Source organism: Panulirus ornatus, chromosome 11 (genome assembly GCF_036320965.1).
Source record: "Panulirus ornatus isolate Po-2019 chromosome 11, ASM3632096v1, whole genome shotgun sequence".
Taxonomy (NCBI): domain Eukaryota; kingdom Metazoa; phylum Arthropoda; class Malacostraca; order Decapoda; family Palinuridae; genus Panulirus; species Panulirus ornatus.
The window spans coordinates 66,024,057-66,046,677 of NC_092234.1; the positions used below are offsets into that span (position 1 = coordinate 66,024,057).

Here is a 22,621-nt window from a genome sequence, read left to right on the forward strand (position 1 = left end):
GTATTGTTGACTGGTTGGTAAGGTTATTTAATGTATGTATGACTCATGGTGAGGTGCTTGAGGATTGGCGGAATGCGTGCATAGTGCCATTGTACAAAGGCAAAGGGGATAAGAGTGAGTGCTCAAATTACAGAGGTATAAGTTTGTTGAGTATTCCTGGTAAATTATATGGGAGGGTATTGATTGAGAGGGTGAAGGCATGTACAGAGCATCAGATTGGGGAAGAGCAGCGTGGTTTCAGAAGTGGTAGAGGATGTGTGGATCAGGTGTTTGCTTTGAAGAATGTATGTGAGAAATACTTAGAAAAGCAAATGGATTTGTATGTAGCATTTATGGATCTGGAGAAGGCATATGATAGAGTTGATAGAGATGCCCTGTGGAAGGTATTAAGAATATATGGTGTGGGAGGCAAGTTGTTAGAAGCAGTGAAAAGTTTTTATCGAGGATGTAAGGCATGTGTACGTGTAGGAAGAGAGGAAAGTGATTGGTTCTCAGTGAATGTAGGTTTGCGGCAGGGGTGTGTGATGTCTCAATGGTTGTTTAATTTGTTTATGGATGGGGTTGTTAGGGAGGTGAATGCAAGAGTTTTGGAAAGAGGGGCAAGTATGAAGTCTGTTGGGGATGAGAGAGCTTGGGAAGTGAGTCAGTTGTTGTTCGCTGATGATACAGCGCTGGTGACTAATTCATGTGAGAAACTGCAGAAGCTGGTGACTGAGTTTGTAAAAGTGTGTGAAAGAAGTAAGTTAAGAGTAAATGTGAATAAGAGCAAAGTTATTAGGTACAGTAGGGTTGAGGGTCAAGTCAACTGGGAGGTAAGTTTGAATGGAGAAAAACTGGAGGAAGTAAAGTGTTTTAGATATCTGGGAGTGGATCTGGCAGCGGATGGAACCATGGAAGCGGAAGTGAGTCATAGGGTGGGGGAGGGGGCGAAAATTCTGGGAGCCTTGAAGAATGTGTGGAAGTCGAGAACATTATCTTGGAAAGCAAAAATGGGTATGTTTGAAGGAATAGTGGTTCCAACAATGTTGTATGGTTGTGAGGGGTGGGCTATGGATAGAGTTGTGCGCAGGAGGGTGGAAGTGCTGGAAATGAGATGTTTGAGGACAATGTGTGGTGTGAGGTGGTTTGATCGAGTAAGTAATGTAAGGGTAAGAGAGATGTATGGAAATAAAAAGAGCGTGGTTGAGAGAGCAGAAGAGGGTGTTTTGAAATGGTTTGGGCACATGGAGAGAATGAGTGAGGAAAGATTGACCAAGAGGATATATGTGTCGGAGGTGGAGGGAACGAGGAGAAGTGGGAGACCAAATTGGAGGTGGAAAGATGGAGTGAAAAAGATTTTGAGTGATCAGGGCCTGAACATGCAGGAGGGTGAAATGCGGGCAAGGAATAGAGTGAATTGGATCGATGTGGTATACCGGGGTTGACGTGCTGTCAGTGGATTGAATCAGGGCATGTGAAGCATCTGGGGTAAACCATGGAAAGTTGTGTGGGGCCTGGATGTGGAAAGGAAGCTGTGGTTTCGGGCATTATTGCATGACAGCTAGAGACTGAGTGTGAACGAATGGGGCCTTTGTTGTCTTTTCCTAGCGCTACCTCGCACACATGAGGGGGGAGGGGGATGGTATTTCATGTGTGGCGAGGTGGCGATGGGAATGAATAAAGGCAGACAGTGGGAATTGTGTGCATGGGTATATATGTATGTGTCTGTGTGTGTATATATATGTGTACATTGAGATGTATAGGTATGCATATTTGCGTGTGTGGACATGTATGTATATACATGTGTATGGGGGTGGGTTGGGCCATTTCTTTCGTCTGTTTCCTTGTGCTACCTCGCAAACGTGGGAGACACCGACAAAGCAAAATAAATAAATAAATGTACATAGATATATACATATATACACATGTACATATTCATACTTGATGCCTTCATCCATTACCGTTGCCACACCAGCCACATATGAAATGGCACCCCCTTCCCCCCACGTGCATGCAAGGTAGCGCTAGGAAAAGACAACATAGGCCACATTCGTTCACACTCAGTCTCTAGCTTTTATGTGTAATACTCTGAAACCACAGCTCCCTTTCCACATCCAGGCCCCACAAAACTTTCCATGGTTTACCTCAGATGCTTCACATTCCCTAGTTCAATCCACTGACAGCACGTCGACCCCAGTACACCACATCATTCAGATTCACTCTATTCCTCGCACACTTTTCACCCTCCTGTATGTTCAGGCCCTAATCGATCAAAATCTTTTTCACTCCATCTTTCCACCTCCAATTTGGTCTCCCACTTCTCCTCACTCCATCCACCTCTGACACATATATCCTCTTTGTTAATCTTTCCTCACTTATTCTCTCCATGTGACCAAACCATTTAAATACCTCTTCTGCTCTCTCAACCACACTCTTTATTACCACACGTCTCTCTTACCCTTTCATTACTTACTTGATCAAACCACCTTACACCACATATTGTCCTCAAATGTTTCATTTCCAACACATCCACACTCCTCTGCACAACCCTATCCATAGTCCAAGCCTCATCACCATATAACATTATTGGAACCACTATTCCTTCAACATACCCATTTTTGCTCTCCGAGATACTGTTCTCGACTTCCACACATTCTTCAGTGCTCCCAGAACCTTTGCCCCCTCCCCCACCCTGTGAGTCACTTCTGCTTTCATGGTTCCATCCACTGCTAAATCCACTCCCAGATATCTAAAACACTTCACTTTTTTCCATTTTCTCCATTCAAACTTACCTCCCAATTTACTTGTCCCTAAACCCTACTGAGCCTAATAGCCTTGCTCTTATTCACATTTACTCTCAACTTTCTTCTTTCACACACTTTACCAAACTCAGTCGCCAGCTTCTGCAGTTTCTCACCGAAATCAGCTACCAGCACTGTATGATCAGCGAATAACAACTGACTCACTTCCCAAGCCCTCTCATTCATAACAGACTGCATACTTGCCCCTCTCTCCAAAACTCTTGCACTCACCTCCCTAAAAACCCCATCCATAAACAAATTAAACAACCATTGAGACACCATGCACCCCTCCCACAAACCGAGATTCTCTGGGAGCCAATCACTTTCCTCTCTTCCAACTCGTACACATGTCTTACATCCATGATAAAAGCTTTTCACTGCTTCTAGCAACTTACCTCCTACACCATATACTCTTAATACCTTCTACAGAGTATCTCTATTAACTCTGTCATATGCATTTTCCAGATCCTTAAATGCTGCATACAGATCCATCTGTTTTTCTCACCTACATTCTTCAAAGCAAACACCTGATCCACACATTCTCTACCACTCCTGAAACCACAATGCTCTTCCCCAATCTGATGCTCTGTACATGCCTTTACCCTCTCAATCAGTACTCTCCCATATAATTTCCCAAGATTACTCAACAAACTTATACCTCTGTAATTTGAACACTCACCTTTATCCCCTTTGCCTTTGTACAGTGGCACTACGCATGCATTCCACCAATCCTCAGGCACTTCATCATGAACCATACATACATTGAGTATCCTCACCAACCAGTCAACAACAAGTCACCCCCTTTTTTGATAAATTCCACTGCAATACCATCCAAAGCCGCTGCCTTGCCAGCTTTCATCTTTTGCAAAGCTTTCACTACTTCTTCTCTGTTTACCAAACCATTCTCCCTGACTCTCTCACTTCGCACACCACCTTGACCAAAACACCCTATATGTGCCACTCTCTCATCAAACACATTCAACAAAGCTTCAAAATCCTCACTCCATCTCCTCACTTCACCACTACTTGTTATTACCTCCCCATTAGCCCCCTTCACCGATGTTCCCATTTGTTCTCCTGTTTTATGCACTTTATTTACCTCCTTCCAAAACATCTTATTATCCTTTCAAAAATTTAATGATACTCTCACACCCCAACTATCATTTGCCCTCTTTTTCACCTCTTGCACCTTTCTCTTGACCTCCTGCCTCTTTCTTTTATACATCTCCCAGTCATTTGCACTATTTCCCTGCAAAAATCATCCAAATGCCTATCTCTTTTCTTTCACTAAATCTTACTTCTTCATCCCACCACTCACTACCCTTTCTAATCTGCCAACCTCCCACCTTTCTCATGCCACAAGCATCTTTTGCACAAGTCATCACTGCTTCCCTAAATACATCCCATTCCTCCCCCATTCCCTTTACCTCATTTGCTCTCACATTTTTCCATTCTACACTCAATCTCTCCTGGTACTTCCTCATACAAGTCTCCTTGCCAAGCAACATTCTCTCTTCTTTTCTGAAAACTTCTACAAATCTTCACCTTCGCCTCCAAAAGATAATGATCAGACATCCCTCCAGTTGCCCCTCTCAGCACATTAACATCCAAAAGTCTCTCTTTCATGTGCCTATCAATTAACACGTAATCCAATAACGCTCTCTGGCCATCTCTCCTCCTTACATATGTATACTTATGTATATCTCTCTTTTTAACCCAGGTATTCCCAATCACCATGTTCTTTTTCAGCACACAAATCTACAAGCTCTTCACCACTTCCATTTACAACACTGAACACCCCATGTACACACACCACTTATACCCTCAACTGCCACGTTACTCACCTTTGCATTCAAATCACCCATCACTATAACGGTCTTGTGTATCAAAGCTGCTAACACACTCAGCTGCTCCCAAAACACTTGTCTCTCATGATCTTTCTTCTCATGACCAGGTGCATAGGCACCAATGGTCACCCACCTCTCTCCATCCACTTTCAGTTTTACCCATATCAATCCAGAGTTTACTTTTACACTCTACAATATACTTCCACAACTCCTGTTTCAGGAGTAGAGCTACTCCTTCCTTTGCTCTTGTCCTCTCGCCAACCCATGACTTTACTCCCAAAACATTCCCAAACCACTCTTCCCTTTACCCTTGAGTTCTGTTTCACTCAGAGCCAAAACACCCAGGTTCCTTTCCTCAAACATACTACCTATCTCTCCTTTTTTCTCATCTTGGTTACATCCACACACATTTAGCACTCCAGTCTGAGCCTTTGAGAAGGATGAGCACTAGGGAAAAGGGGTGCTGAGATGGAGTGTGGTGGTGAGATATGGTGGCTAGCGGCAAGCCTATTCTTGGAGAATACTGTGTTGTTTGCTGAAAGTGAAGAGGAGTTGCAGAAGGTTGTATGTTTCATGATGTGTGTAAGCATAGGCAATTGAGGGTATACGCAAGTAAAAGTAAAGTAATGGTGTGTGAAAGGAAATAGACAAAAGTATAGATTTTGTAAAACTATAGAGTGAAAGAAGAAAGCGCACTAAATTGTGCTTTCAATATGGGGGAAAAAGACTGGAAGAGGTGAGGGAATTGAAGTATCTAGGAGCTGTCTTGGGTAAGTCTACTGATATGGAAGGATAGATGAGGTAGAGAGCAGTACAGGGTAGAAGAGTCACTGGGTCCATTAATAGAATACTCAAAAACTGAAACATGGACATAGAATATGTCATAGAGGTCAAGAATCCATGCTGTGAGAAAGAGCTATTTGAGAAGAGCATGTGAGATGACTAGATGGAATGAAGAAAGAAATGAAGGGGTGTATGAGAGATGTGGTATGGCAGGGAATGCAAAGGGAATCAATTGTGGAGTGGTAGAGTGGGTGAAAATGTGAGGTGTTTTGGACATGTAGAAAGAATCCAAGACTAGGAGTTTACAAGGAGAGTGTATGATAGTACAGTTAAAGGGGTTGATGTGAGAGGAGGAAACACCTATGACATGGGAAAATAGGGTGGAAGAATACTTGTGGGAAAGAAATGGTGGAAGAATGCATGGAATGGTGTATGCAAGGGACACACATATGGACAAGTATAATGGAGACTTTTGCCGTAGCCATCCCTTGACGGGAGTTCCTGAAGGGAACGGGCATCAGAGATAAAGATAGATTGATAGATAGATAGATATGAAAGGAGAGATAAGGGAGAGAGCAGTACAGGGTATAAGAGTAATTGAGCCCCTTAAAAGAATAATGAAAGGTAGAGCTGTACGTATGGAAGTGGAGAGAGGATTAAGGGACAGCATTGTCTTTCCAACTCTAACCTATGCGGCTGCAACATGGACATGTGATGAGGCACAGAGGTCAAGAATCCAGGATGTGGAAGTAAGCTACCTGAAAGTAGCATGTGGTACGACTAGATGGAATGACAAAGGAAATGGTGTGTATGAGAGATGTGATATGGCAGGGAATGCAAAGGGAATGTGTTGTGGAGTGGTAGAGTATGTGAAATGTAATATTTTGAGGTGGTTTAGGCATGTGGAAAGAATGCAAGGATGGAAGTTTGCAAGCAGGGTGTATGATAGTACAACTAAAGGGTTTGGCATAAGAGGGAGACCACCTGTGACATGGGGAAATAAAGTGGAAGAATACTGGAGGGACAGAAATGGTGGAACAGTGCATGGAATAGTCTGTGTAAGGGAGGCATGTAAGGACAGGGATAAGTGGAGACTTTTGCCATGACTACCCCCTTGATGGGAGTTCTCAGAGGGAACAGGCATCAGAGATAAAGATAGACAGACAGACAGTGGTACACTATTTTTTTCAGATATGGAAGACCCCTCATGTCACAGGACTGTACCTATGGTATTTTTGGTAAACTTAGTGTTCTACTATTGTTAATACCAGAATTTTTCACTCTGCATTTGGGAAGCCCCTCGTGCCACAGATCCAAAATTGTGTCCTTTTGGGTCAACTTAGGGGCTTCTTTTTCCTTATGACAGATGTTTTTATTCAGTTTGGGAGGCCCATTGCACCATAGGTCCAAACCTGTTGCATTTTTGGAAATTTAGGGGGTTTTATTCTTGCAAATGTCAGACTATTTCATTCAACTTTTGGAAAGCCCCTTGCACCACAGGTGCATTTTTAGCTATCTTGGGGGTTCTATCTTTTTACTGCCAGATGATTTTATTCAGCTTTTGAAAGGCCCCTCATGCCACATGTCTGGACCTGTGGTATTTTGGGTCAACTTAGGGGTTTTATTCATGTTTATACCAAATGATCATATTTAGCTTTAAAGAGGGCCCTCAGGGAAAAGGTCTGGACCAGTGGTATTTTGATTCAAATCAGGGGTTTATTTTTGCTCATTTCAGCCAATTCTATACAGCTTTTGGGAAGTCCTTTGTGCCACAGGCCTGGACCCATGGCATATTGGGTCAACTTGGGAGTTTCAATCTTCCTAAAGCCAGATAAGTTTGTTCAGCTTTTGGGAGACATTTTAGGTCAACTTTTGGATTTCATTCTTGCTAAACATTTTAGGTCAACTTTTGGATTTCATTCTTGCTAAAGCCAGAGTATATTATTCAGCTTTTAGGAAGCCTCCAATGTATGTCCAAAACAATGGCATTTTGGATATACTTGGGGGTTTTATTCTTGCCAATGTCTTACAATTTAATTCAGCTTCTGAGAGTACTCTTAGGACATTGGTTTGGACCTATGATGTTTTGGGTTAACTTTCTTATGTAAGAAGATTTTATTCAGTTTGTGGGAGGCCCCTTGTGTCACAGATCTGAACATGTGGCATTTTTGGTCAACTTGGAGATTGTATTCTTGTTCATGCCACACAATCTTATTTAGCTCATGGGAAGCCCCTCAGACCTGTGGTGCTTTAGGTCAACTAGAGGGTTTTATTTTTGCTAATGCCACCAGCATCATAGATTCAGTCATATGACACTCTGGGTCAACTTGAGGGTTTTATTATTTCTAATGCCAGATGATTTTTTTCAGTTTTTGGAAGGCTCCTCTAGTCAAAGGTGTGTGAATCTTAGGCATTTTGGGTCAACTTCGAGGTTTTATTCTTGCTGATGCCAGAAAATCTTATTCAGCTTTGGGAAGTCCCATGCACTACTAGTCTGCAACTATGGCATTTTGGTTTGACTTAGGGGTTCTGGTCTTGCTAATGGCAGATGATTTTATTCAGCTTTTGGGAGGCTCCTAGTGCCACAGGGCCAGACCTGTAGCATTTTGGGTCAACTTGATGGCTTTATAGTTTATAAAGCTAAATAAATGTAAATAAAGTGCGTAAGACAAGGGAGCAAATGGGAACTTCAGTGAAGGGGGCTAATGGGGAGGTGATAACAAGTAGTGGTGATGTGAGAAGGAGATGGAGTGAGTATTTTGAAGGTTTGTTGAATGTGTTTGATGATAGAGTGGTAGATAAAGGGTGTTTTGGTCGAGGTGGTGTGCAAAGTGAAAGGGTTAGGGAGAATGATGTGGTAAACAGAGAAGAGGTAGTAAAAGCTTTGCGGAATATGAAAGCCGGCAAAGCAGCAGGTTTGGATGGTATTGCAGTGGAATTTATTAAAAAAGGCGGTGACTGTATTGTTGACTGGTTGGTAAGGTTATTTAATGTATGTATGATTCATGGTGAGGTGCCTGAGGATTGGCAGAATGCTTGCATAGTGCCATTGTACAAAGGCAAAGGGGATAAAAGTGAGTGCTCAAATTACAGAGGTAATCCCTGGGGATAGGGGAGAAAGAATTCTTCCCACGTATTCCCTGCGTGTCGTGGAAGGCGACTAAAAGGGAAGGGAGCGGGTGGCTGGAAATCCTTCCCTCTCGTTTTAAATTTTCCTAAAGAAGGAACAGAGAAGGGGGCCAAGTGAGGATGTTCCCTCAAAGGCTCAGTCCTCTGTTCTTAACGCTACCTCGCTAATGCGGGAAATAGCGAATAGTATGAAAAAAAAAAAGTTTGTTGAGTATTCCTGGTAAATTATATGGGAGGGTATTGATTGAGAGGGTGAAGGCATGTACAGAGCATCAGATTGGGGAAGAGCAGTGTGGCTTCAGAAGTGGTAGAGGATGTGTGAATCAGGTGTTTGCTTTGAAGAATGTATGTGAGAAATACTTAGAAAAGCAAATGGATTTGTATGTAGCATTTATGGATCTGGAGAAGGCATATGATAGAGTTGATAGAGATGCTCTGTGGAAGGTACTAAGAATATATGGTGTGGGAGGCAAGTTGTTAGAAGTAGTGAAAAGTTTTTATCGAGGATGTAAGGCATGTGTACGTGTAGGAAGAGAGGAAAGTGATTGGTTCTCAGTGAATGTAGGTTTGCGGCAGGGGTGTATGATGTCTCCATGGTTGTTTAATTTGTTTATGGATGGGGTTGTTAGGGAGGTGAATGCAAGAGTTTTGGAAAGAGGGGCTGATTCATGTGGGAAACTGCAGAAGCTGGTGACTGAGTTTGGTAAAGTGAGTGAAAGAAGAAAGTTAAGAGTAAATGTGAATAAGAGCAAGGTTATTAGGTTCAGTAGGGTTGAGGGTCAAGTCAGTTGGGAGGTAAGTCTGAATGGAGAAAAACTGGAGGAAGTAAAGTGTTTTAGATATCTGGGAGTGGATCTGGCAGTGGATGGAACCATGGAAGTGAATCATAGGGTGGGGGAGGGGCGAAAATCCTGGGAGCCTTGAAGAATGTTTGGAAGTCGAGAACATTATCTCGGAAAGCAAAAATGGGTATGTTTGAAGGAATAGTGGTTCCAACAATGTTGTATGGTTGTGAGGCGTGGGCTATGGATAGAGTTGTGCGCAGGAGGGTGGATGTGCTGGAAATGAGATGTTTGAGGACAATATGTGGTGTGAGGTGGTTTGATTGAGTAAGTAATGTAAGGGTAAGAGTGATGTGTGGAAATAAAAAGAGTGTGGTTGAGAGAGCAGAAGAGGGTGTTTTGAAATGGTTTTGAACACATGGAGAGAATGAGTGAGGAAAGATTGACCAAGAGGATATATGTGTCAGAGGTGGAGGGAACGAGGAGAAGTGGGAGACCAAATTGGAGGTGGAAAGATGGAGTGAAAAAGATTTTGAGTGATCGGGGCCTGAACATGCAGGAGGGTGAAAGGCGGGCAAAGGAATAGAGTGAACTGGATTGATGTGGTATACCGGGGTCGACGTGCTGTCAATGGATTGAATCAGGGCATGTGAAGCGTCTGGGGTAAACCATGGAAAGTTGTGTGGGGCCTGGATGTGGAAAGGGAGCTGTGGTTTCGGGTATTATTACATGACAGCTAGACACTGAGTGTAAACGAATGGGGCCTTTGTTGTCTTTTCCTAGCGCTACCTCGCACACATGGGGGGGAAGGGGGATGTTATTCCATGTGTGGCGAGGTGGTGATGGGAATAAATAAAGGCAGACTTTATGAATTATGTACATGTGTATATATGTATATGTCTGTGTGTGTATATATATGTGTTCATTGAGATGTATAGGTATGCATATTTGCGTGTGTGGACGTGTATGTATATACCGCTGTATGGGGGTGGGTTGGGCCATTTCTTTCGTCAGTTTCCTTGTGCTGCCTCGCAAACGCAGGAGACAGCGACAAAGCAAAATAAATATAAATAAATAAAAGCTAAACAATTTTATTCATCTTTTGGAAAGCCACTGGCACCATAGATCTGTGGCATTTTGGGTAAACTTCAAGGTTTTAATCTTGTTAACATCAGATGATTTTTCCTAGCTCTTGAGAGGATGTTCTCACCACAGGTACAGACTTGTGATGTTTTAGATGAACTGTTTTTTCTAATTTTTCCTAATGCTAGATGAATTTATTTAGCTTTTGAGAGGCCCCTTGCATCACAGTTGTGAGGAGTCAACGTGAAGATATTTTTACTAATGCCCAAGGATTTTATTTGGCTTTTGGGAGGCCCCTTTAGCTAAAGGTGCAGACCTGTGGTGTTTTGGGTTAACTTCAAAGTTTAGTCTTGCTAAAGTGAAACGGTTTTCTTCAGCTTTTAGAAGGCCACTCACACCACTGGTCCAGCTGGACCTGTGGCATTTTTGGTAAACTTTGGGGTTTTACTCTTGCTTATGGCAAACGATTTTATTCAGCTTTTAGGATGCCCCTTGCACCACTCTTCTGGTCCTGTGGCATTCTGGGTCAACTTGGGAATTTTATTGTTGCTAATGACAGATGATTTATTCCAGTTTTGAATGGACCCTTGAGCCACAGGTGTAGGCCTGTGGTGTTTTGAATCAACTTCAAGATTTTTTCCTGCTAATGCCATATTTTTTCAGGTCTGAAAAGCCCCTCATGCCACAGGACCATACCTGTGGCTTTCAATTAACATGGGGGTTTTATTGTTGATAAAGCCAGATTTTTTTCATTCAACTCCTGGAAAACCCCTTGTGACACTGGTCTGGACCACTGGCATTTTGGGCTAACTTAGATGCTAAATTTTTGCTAATGTCAGACAATCTTATTCAAATTTTGAAAGGCATCTCATGCCACAGATCCTGATTAGTGGTGTTTTGGGTCAGCTCGGGGATTTTATTTTTGTTAATGCCACATGATTTTATTTGGCCTTTGAAAAGCTCCTCACACAACAGTTCCATAACTGTGGCATTTTGAGTTAATTTGGTGGTTTTGCTAATGCCAGCCATTTCTATTCAGCTCTTGGGAAACCTCCCACACCATAGGTGTTTTAAGTCAACTTTAGGGTTTATTTTCCCTAATGCCAGATGATTTTTGGCTCATCATAGGGGATTTTTTCTTGCTAACACCAGATGATTTCATTCAGCTTTTGGAAGGCCCCTCGCACCACAGGTCCAGAACTATGGTGTTTTAGGTCAACTTGGGGTTTTTATTCTTGCAAAGGCTAGACAACTTTATTCTTTTGGGATGCCTTTTGCACAGCATGTCTACCTGTGCCATTTTGTCAACTTGGAGGTATTACTCTCGCTAATGCCAAACAAGTTTATTCAGCTTTTGGGAGGCTCTTCACGCCACAGGTCCAGCTGCATAGCATTTTAGGGCAACTTTGAGGTTTTATCTTTATCATCCAAATGATTTTATTCAGCTTTTGAGGGGCCCCTTGCACCACAGGTCTAGACCTATGGCATTTTGGGTCAACTTAAGGGTTATATTTTTGTTAATGCCAGATATCTAAGTTAGTTTTTGGCAGGCCCCCTGTGTCACGGAAATTTTGGGTCAACTTGGTTTCATTCTTCATAACAACAAGCAATTCTATTCAGCTTTTGGGAGGTCTCTTACATTATAGATCATGACCTGTGGCATTTTGACTCTGATTGGGAGTCTTATTCTTGCTAATGCCAGACAACTGTAATGAGCTCTTGGAAAAATCCTGTGCCTGTAGTGTTTTGTTCAACTTGGGGGTTTGTTCCTGCTGATGTTAGGCAATTATACTCATCTTCCGGGATACCCCTCACACCACAGGTAAAATTCTTCCTAATGCCACCTGATTGTATTAAGGTTTTAGGAGGCCACTTGCAACACTGGTCCAGATCTGGCATTTTTAGTCAACTTGGGGGTTTTATGGCTGCTAAAGCTAGATGACTTCATTCTGCTTTTTGGAGGCTCCTCACACAAGTCCAGACTTGCAGCATTATGGATCAATTTGGAGGTTTTATTCTTCCCAATGCTAGATGATTTTATTCAACTTTTGGGAGGCCACTAGCATAACAGGTCTGGACCTAAAGAGTTTTGGATCACCCTAGGGGTTGTATTCTTGCCAAAGAATTTTCTTCAGCTTCTGAGGGGCCCTTTGTACCAAAGGTGCAAAGGGCATGTTGCATCAACTTAGGGTTTTTATTTTTGCTCATGTCAGACAATTATATTTAGCATTCAAGAGTCCCCTCCACCACAGGTCCAGATCTGTAGCATTTTGGGTCAACTTCAGGTTTTTTTCCTGCTATTGCTAAATGATTTTATTCAGCTTTTGGGAGGCCCCTTGTGCCATAAGTCTGGATGTGTGGCATTTAAAGTCAACTTTGGGGTTTTATTTTTGTCATATCTAAATGACTTTGTTCAGCATTTGGGAAGTCTCTTGTGCCACAGCTCTGAACCTGAGGCATGTTGGTTTAACTTAGAGGTTTTTATCTTGCTAATGTCATGATTTCGTTCAGCCTTTAGGAGACCCCTCTTGCTCAGCTGGACCAATGGCATTTTGGGTCAACTTGAAAGTTTTTTTCTTTTCTTTCAAACTATTCGCCATTTCCCGCATTAGCGAGGTAGCGTTAAGAACAGAGGACTGGGCCTTGAGGGAATACAAAATCCAGATAATCTTATTCATCTTTTGGGTGGCTCTTTGCACCTGAGGTGTTCTATTATTGTTAATGCTAAACAACTTATCTAGCTTTTGAGAGGCCTCTCACGCCACAGGTCCAGACTTTTGGCATTTTGAGCTAACTTCAGAGTTTTATTCTTGCTGAAGCCAGATGATTTTATGCAGCTTTTGGGAGGTCCCTCATGTCAGAGGGTTTTATTCTTGCTGATGTCACACAATTCTAATCAGCTTTTGTGATGCCCCTCAGCCACAGGTCCTTACCTAGGGCATTTTTGGTCAACTTGGGATTTTATTGTTGCTAATGGAAGACAGTTATATTCAGCTGTTGGTAGGACTCTTGCACCACAAGTCCAGAGAACTGTGGTATTTTCAGTCAACTTAAGGGTTTTCTTCTTGCTAATGCCAGGCAATTTTATTCAGGTTTTTAGAGGCCTGCACACCACATGTCCAGAGCTATGGTGTTTTAGGATCACCTGGGAGTCTTATTCTTGTGAGCATCAGATGATTTTATTCAACATTTGGGAGGCCCCTTGAGTCACACCTGTGTCATTTTGCGCAGGCAATTTTGTTCAGCTTTTGGGAGGCCCTTCTAGCCGCAGGTCTGGACCTGTGGCATCTAGGGTCAATACAGGAGTATTATACTTGCAAACTTCAGATGATTTTATTCTGCTTTTGGGAGGCTTCTCATGATGGAGGTCTGACCTGTGGCATTTTAGATCAAGAATGGGGCTTTGTCCTTGCTAAAGCCAAATGATTTTATTCAGCTTTTGGGAGACCCATCATACCACAACTCCAGACTTATGGCATTTCAGATCTACTTAGGGTATTTGTTCTTGTCAATGCCAGATGATTTTATTCAGCTTTTGGGAGGCCCCTCACACCAGAGGTGTGACCTGTGATGTTTTAGGTCAACACCGAGGTTTTATCCCTGATGAAGCCACATGATTTTATAAAGCTTTTGGGAGCCTCTCATGCCACAGGTGCAGGTCTGTGAGTTTTGGGACTTTATTTTTTTAGTTAATGTCAAACAATTCTATTCAGCTTTTGGGAGGCCCCTTGTACCATAGGTCCAGACCTGTGCCATTGTGGTTTACCCTGGGGTTTTATTCTTGCTAATATCAGTCAACTTTACTCAGCTTTTAAGAGATCCCTTGAACAATAGGTTTAGACTTACAACAGCATTTTGGGTCAACTTGGGGGCTTTATTCTTGTGAAAGGCAGACAATTTTTTTCAACTTTTTGGAGTACCCTCATATTACAGGTCTGTGCCTGTGGCATTTTTGGTCAACTTGGGGGTTTTATTCTTGCTAATGCCAGCCCATTTCATTCAGCTTTTGGAAAGTTCCTTGTGCCACATTTCTGGCACTAAGGCATTTAGGTCAACTTAGGGCTTTTATTCTTAACAGTATTTGATGATTTCATTCAGCTTTTGGAAGGTCTCTCATACCACAGATTCAACACTGGCATTTTGAGTCAACTTGAGGACTCTATTCCCTCAAATGTGAATGATTTTTTCAGCTTTGGAAGGCTCCTTGCACCAGATGATTCTATTCAGCTTTTGGGAGGCCCCACAATATGGCAACAATTATTAAATTAGACAACAAATTTCACTTTGTTAGAGTAAGGTATAATGATGGTAAGCTGATCTGCTTCAGCTAAAGTTTATACAAAAGAATTAGATTAGGAAAATATTTGCTCAAGAGCATAATCGCTCTTAAAACATGTACTTTAATGACTTGTGCAATGATGGACCACTAGAACGAAAGATGTCCAGGAACACAGTTCCATTGTTATATGAGGGACTGATGCATATACTTGAGTTTCAGTTATACATCATCTTGAAGCAGGCTTCCTGCTAACTCTTTGCTTACATCTTTCCCATCTACTACAGTTTTTAGAGAACCCTCAATTTTTCTCCTTTGCAAATTTTATTCAGCTCTTCAGAGGCCTCTTGAGCCAAAGGTCTGGACCTGTGGCATTTTGAGTCAACTTTCGAGGCTTTAGTTTTGCTAATGTCAGATGACTGTATTCAGCTTTTGAGCAGCCCCTTGATCCACAGGTCTGGACTAGCATTTTGGGTCCACTTGGGGGTTTTATTTTTCCTAAAGCCAAACAATTTTATTCCGCTTTTCGAAGAATCCTCACACTGTAGGCATGGACCTGTGGTACTTTAGGTCAACTTGGGGAGCTTTATTTTTGCTAATGCCAGTTGATTTTATTCAGCTTTTAGAAAGCCCCTTGTGCCACATATTTGGGCCTGTGACATTTTGGGTCAAGCTGAGAATTTTATTCTTATTATGCTTCATTTCAGCCAGTTTTTGGGAGACCCCTTGTGCCACAGGTTCAGATCTGTGGCATTTCGAGTCAACTTGGAGATTTTATTCTTTCTGCCGTGAGACAATTTTTTTCATCTTTTGGGAAGCCCCTTGCACCACAGATTTGAACGTGTAGCTTTCTGAGAAAGTCAACTTTGGGGGCTTATTCTTGCTATCGCCAGATGATCTTATTCAGCTTTTGGGAAGCTCTATGATATGTAAATAGTTGCTGAATCAGATAATCAGAATTTCATCATGTTAGAGTGTGATATACTGATGGTAAGCTGAACTGTTTTGGCTATATTCTACACAGATGCTCCTCGACTCAGGAAGGGGTTACATTTTGATAAACCCATTATAAGTTGAAAATACATTCAATGCTGTACATCTAACTTACCAAACATCATAACTTAGCCTTGCCTACCTTAAACATTCTCAGAACACTTACATTAGCCTACAGTTGCACAAAATCATCTAAGACAAGGCCTATTTTATAATGAAGTGTTAAATATCTTACCATTGTTAAGTCGAAAAATCTAAGTCATATCATTTCAAGTCAGGGGTCATCTGTGCATAAGAATTAGACTAAAGAAATATTTGGTCAGAATATAATTCCTCTTAAAACACGGATATCAATGACCTGTACAAATGACAGATAACTTGAACAACAGATCTCCAGGAATATGATCTCAATTGTTATATGACTGCCAAATGTATAAACTTGAATTTCACATTTATACATCAGCACTGAAACAAGAACTTCCTCAAGCATGCTTCTTGCCCATTTCATGGTTAAATTTTTCCCATTTTCTTGAGCTTTCAGAACACCCTCAATTTTTCTCCTTTGCACAAATCTAATTTTAGCTTCAACTTTCTTACTGCCATCCTCACTAAGCTTTCCTAAGTATCTAAATTCCTTCACAAGTTCCCATTCTTCACCATGCAAACAGATCTTAAAATATGACATTCCATCATTTTCAAAGCTAGGGTCTTACCAGTAATTTTATTCACATTCACTTTCAGCTTAAACCTCCTACACATTTTGAAGTGGTCAACCTCTCTTGCCAACTCTTCTGATATAGCTAATAGCAAAGCAACATCTGCATACCATAACTGCAGCAATTTTCCATCAGTTTTTCCATGGTAATCCCTCCACAATCACCCTACCTTGTTCTTGCTCTCATCTGAAGCAATACACTATTGATAGATACTGAAAACCCATAGTGAAATCGCAGAACCATGATGCTCTCATTTAATTTCAAACCTCTCACTTGGGCCACCTATTACTCTCACACAAAAACTACTTCCATTACAAAAGCTCTTCACAGCATTCAAAAAATCTTCCATGAACACCATATTGATTAAAATTTTTCCAAAGTACTTCATGTTCAGTCAATCAAACTTCTTTTTCAAATACACAAAGATACTTAATTACCTATATTCTAAGCTAATTCATCAAAGGTCTCTCTATCAATTTACTACAATGATGTCATAGTGATCTTAATCTTAATCTGACCTTATATAGAAGACATCCATGGTTGACCTCAGTGTCTGGATCATCTGTGGGACACTGATCAACAAGGCTTTTTGCACCAGTGAGATCCTCTTCTCCATATTTGATGGCTGCCTGAAGTTTCGTAATATGACCAGCATACTCTGGTGCCTCAATCTGGTGTGTCACTTTCATTGCTTCCTCATACAGGCATGCCTTAAGGGGAATCATAAGTATTTGGTTAAATGTGGAACACTGCGTAACACTCATAAATCAAGGAATCACACTAACAAAAAATCCTAACATTACTCTTGTCTTGAGGATAAGATATGTAAAAGTAAAAATGCAGGAAAACAAATTCTTTCTCTGAGAATCTTCTTAACACACAAAATCAAACCAACCTGGTACAAGGACTGTGCATAGTAAAGGCGATACTCATCAATCTCAGGAAAAATGATGGTGAGGTGTTCATAGCAGTTGGCAGCATTTACAAAATCTTGCATGTAGAAGTAACAGTATGCCAGAAGAGACAGGGCAGCACGAGACTGGAATATTGCAATTGTTCTGAGAGTCAAAGTTTGATTCATTCCATGGATACTAGTTTGCTAATTTCACGAAATGATATACAATGAATACCATATTTAGTACAGGTACACCACCGATTTTCTGGCACCCTTGGTTCCAAAGCCTTGCTGAATTAACCATTTTACTGGACCAACCAGGGTCATGTAATAATAATTCATCAACATGCCTCTAACCCACTAATTATACATCTCCCATGTGTCTAAAGTATACCATGGACGACTAGAAATTCAAATTAAACAAATATTAAATGTAAATTAAATGAATAAATGAAATACAAGGTCGCAGGATGGGGGAGGGGGCAAGGGTTCTGGGGATGTTGAAGAATTGTGGATGGCGAGAGCATTGGCTCGGTGAGCAGAGGGTGGGTGTGTTTGGGGGAATGGTGGTTCCAACGTGTTGTGTGGTTGTGGGGCGTGGGCTGTAGATGGGGTTGTGCGGAGGGGGGTGGATGGGCTGGGGAATGGGTGTTTGAGGAAAATGTGTGGTGTGGGGTGGTTTGATTGAGTTAGTGGTTGGGGTAGGGGGATGTGGGTAAGGTGGGATGTGTGATGGTGAGGAAAGTGTGGTTGAGGGAGAGGAGGGGGTGTGTTGAGGTGGTTTGGTCACATGGAGAGGGTGAGTGGGGAAAGATTGACAGGGAGGATATATGTGTCAGAGGTGGAGGGAATGGGGAGAGATGGGAGACCGGATTGGGGGTGGAAGGATAGAGAGGGGGATTTTGAGCGATCGAGGCCTGAACGTATAGGAGGGTGAGGGGTGTGACCATGTGACCAAACCATTTCAAAACACCCTCTTCTGCTCTCTCAACCGCACTGTTTATATTTCCACACATCTCTCTTACCCTTACATTACTTACTCGATCAAACCACCTCACACCACATATTGTCCTCAAACATCTCATTTCCAGCACATCCACCCTCCTGCACACAACTCTATCCATAGCCCACACCTCGCAACCATACAACATTGTTGGAACCACTATTCCTTCAAACATACCCATTTTTGCTTTCCGAGATAATGTTCTCGACTTCCACACTTTCTTCAAGGCTCCCAGAATTTTCTCCCCTTCCCCCACCCTATGATTCACTTCCGCTTCCATGGTTCAATCCACTGCCAGATCCATTCCCAGATATCTAAAACACTTTACTTCCTCCAGTTTTTCTCCATTCAAACTTACCTCCCAACTGACTTGACCCTCAACCCTACTGTACCTAATAACCTTGCTCTTATTCACATTTACTCTTAACTTTCTTCTTTCACACACTTTACCAAACTCAGTCACCATCTTCTGCAGTTTCTCATGAATCAGCCACCAGCGCTGTATCATCAGCGAACAACAGCTGACTCACTTCCCAAGCTCTCTCATCCCAACAGACTGCATACTTGCCCCTCTTTCCAAAACTCTTGCATTCACCTCCCTAACAACCCCATCCATAAACAGATTAAACAACCATGGAGACATCATACACCCCTGTGCAAACCTACATTCACTGAGAACCAATCACTTTCTTCCTACACATACACATGCCTTACATCCTCGATAAAAACTTTTCACTGCTTCTAACAACTTGCCTCCCACACCATATATTCTTAGTACCTTCCACAGAGCATCTCTATCAACTCTATCATATGCCTTCTCCAGATCCATAAATGCTACATACAAATCCATTTGCTTTTCTAAGTATTTCTCACATACATTCTTCAAAGCAAACACCTGATCCACACATCCTCTACCACTTCTGAAACCACACTGCTCTTCCCCAATCTGATGCTCTGTACATGCCTTCACCCTCTCAATCAATACCCTCCCATATAATTTACCAGGAATACTCAACAAACTTATACCTCTGTAATTTGAGCACTCACTCTTATCCCCTTTGCCTTTGTACAATGGCACTATGCAAGCATTCCGCCAATCCTCAGGCACCTCACCATGAGTCATACATACATTAAATAACCTTTCCAACCAGTCAACAAAACAGTCACCCCCTTTTTTAATGAATTCCACTGCAATACCATCCAAACCCACTGCCTTGCCGGCTTTCATCTTCCGCAAAGCTTTCACTACCTCCTCTCTGTTTACCAAATCATTTTACCTAACCCTCTCACTTTGCACACCACCTCGACCAAAACACCCTATATCTGCCACTTTATCATCAAACACATTCAACAAACCTTCAAAATACTCACTCCATCTCCTTCTCACATCACTACTTGTTATCACCTCCCCATTAGCCCCTTCACTGAAGTTCCCATTTGCTCCCTTGTCTTATGCACTTTATTTACCTCCTTCCAAAATATCTTTTTATTCTCCCTAAAAGTTAATGATACTCTCTCACCCCAACTCCCATTTGCCCTCTTTTTCACCTCTTGCACCTTTCTCTTGACCTTCTGCCTCTTTCTTTTATACATCTCCCACTCATTTGCATTTTTTCCCTGCAAAAATCATCCAAATGCCTCTCTCTTCTCTTTCACTAATAATCTTATTTCTTCATCCCACCACTCACTACCCTTTCTAATCAACCCACCTCCTACGCTTCTCATGCCACAAGCATCTTTTGCACAAACCATCACTACCTCCCTAAATACATCCCATTCCTCCCCCACTCCCCTTACCTCCTTTGTTCTCACCTTTTTCCATTCTGTACTCAGGCTCTCCTGGTATTTCCTCACACAAGTCTCCTTCCCAAGCTCACTTACTCTCACCACTCTCTTGACCCCAACATTCTCTCATCTTTTCTAAAAACCCCTACAAATCTTCACCTTCGCCTCCACAAGATAATGATCAGACATCCCTCCAGTTGCACCTCTCAGCACATTAACATCCAAAAGTCTCTCTTTCGCACGACTATCAATTAACACATAATCCAATAACGCTCTCTGGCCATCTCTCCTACTTACATACGTATACTTATGTATATCTCGCTTTTTAAACCAGATATTCCCAATCACCAGTCCTTTTTCAGCACATAAATCTACAAGCTCTTCACCATTTCCATTTACAACACTGAACACCCAATGTATACCAATTATTCCCTCAACTGCCACATTACTTACCTTTGCATTCAAATCACCCATCACTATAACCTGGTCTCGTGCATCAAAACCACTAACACACTCATTCAGCTGCTCCCAAAATACTTGCCTCTCATGATCTTTCTTCTCATGCCCAGGTGCATATGCACCAATAATCACCCATCTCTCTCCATCAACTTTTAGCTTTATCCATATCAGTCTAGAATTTACTTTCTTACACTCTATCACATACTCCCACAACTCCTGTTTCAGGAGTAGTGCTACTCCTTCCCTTGCTCTTGTTCTCTCATTAACCTCTGACTTTACTCCCAAGACATACCCAAACCACTCTTCCCCTTTACCCTTGAGCTTCATTTCACTCAGAGCCAAAACATCCAGGTTCCTTTCCTCAAACATACTACCTATCTCTCCTTTTTTCTCATCTTGGTTACATCCACACACATTTAGACACCCCAATCTGAGCCTTCGAAGAGGATGAGCACTCCCCGCGTGACTCCTTCTTCTGTTTCCCTTTTAGAAAGTTAAAATACAAGGAGGGGAGGGTTTCTGGCTCCCCACTCCCGTCCCCTTTAGTCGCCTTCTACGACACATGAGGAATGCGTGGGAAGTATTCTTTCTCCTCTATCGCCAGGGATATATATATATATATATATATATATATATATATATATATATATATATATATATATATATATATATATATCTTTTTTCTTTGTCGCTGTCTCCCGCGTTTGCGAGGTAGCGCAAGGAAACAGACGAAAGAAATGGCCCAACCCACCCCCATACACATGTATATACATACGTCCACACACGCAAATATACATACCTACACAGCTTTCCATGATTACCCCAGACGCTTCACATGCCTTGATTCAATCCACTGACAGCACGTCAACCCCGGTATACCACATCGCTCCAATTCACTCTATTCCTTGCCCTCCTTTCACTCTCCTGCATGTTCAGGCCCCGATCACACAAAATCTTTTTCACTCCATCTTTCCACCTCCAATTTGGTCTCCCTCTTCTCCTCGTTCCCTCCACCTCCGACACATATATCCTCTTGGTCAATCTTTCCTCACTCATTCTCTCCATGTGACCAAACCATTTCAAAACACCCTCTTCTGCTCTCTCAACCACGCTCTTTTTATTTCCACACATCTCTCTTACCCTTACGTTACTTACTCGATCAAACCACCTCACACCACACATTGTCCTCAAACATCTCATTTCCAGCACATCCATCCTTCTGCGCACAACTCTATCCATAGTCCACGCCTCGCAACCATACAACATTGTTGGAACCACTATTCCTTCAAACATACCCATTTTTGCTTTCCGAGATAATGTTCTCGACTTCCACACATTCTTCAAGGCTCCCAGAATTTTCGCCCCCTCCCCCACCCTATGATCCACTTCCGCTTCCATGTTTCCATCCGCTGCCAGATCCACTCCCAGATATCTAAAACACTTCACTTCCTCCAGTTTTTCTCCATTCAAACTCACCTCCCAATTGACTTGACCCTCAAACCTACTGTACCTAATAACCTTGCTCTTATTCACATTTACTCTTAACTTTCTTCTTTCACACACTTTACCAAACTCAGTTACCAGCTTCTGCAGTTTCTCACATGAATCAGCCACCAGCGCTGTATCATCAGCGAACAACAACTGACTCACTTCCCAAGCTCTCTCATCCCCAACAGACTTCATCCTTGCCCCTCTTTCCAAAACTCTTGCATTCTACCTCCCTAACAACCCCATCCATAAACAAATTAAACAACCATGGAGACATCACACACCCGTGCCGCAAACCTACATTCACTGAGAACCAATCACTTTCCTCTCTTCCTACACGTACACATGCCTTACATCCTCGATAAAAACTTTTCACTTCATCTAACAACTTGCCTCCCACACCATATATTCTTAATACCTTCCACAGAGCATCTCTATCAACTCTATCATATGCCTTCTCCAGATCCATAAATGCTACATACAAATCCATTTGCTTTTCTAAGTATTTCTCACATACATTCTTCAAAGCAAACACCTGATCCACACATCCTCTACCACTTCTGAAACCACACTGCTCTTCCCCAATCTGATGCTCTGTACAT

The 22,621-nt window shown here is 42.1% G+C and overlaps 1 protein-coding gene across 1 annotated transcript in view; it reads right to left on the reverse strand.

Moving 5' to 3' along the window:
* Positions 1-22,621, reverse strand: part of Ttc30 (tetratricopeptide repeat domain 30) — a 424,420-nt gene that overhangs the window by 257,190 nt on the left and 144,609 nt on the right. The window contains exons 4-5 of the mRNA XM_071666254.1: positions 17,285-17,428; positions 16,908-17,099 (exon numbers count right to left, since the gene is read on the reverse strand). Of these exons, the coding sequence (XP_071522355.1) occupies positions 16,908-17,099; positions 17,285-17,428 (336 nt within the window). The remainder of the gene's footprint in view (positions 1-16,907; positions 17,100-17,284; positions 17,429-22,621) is intronic.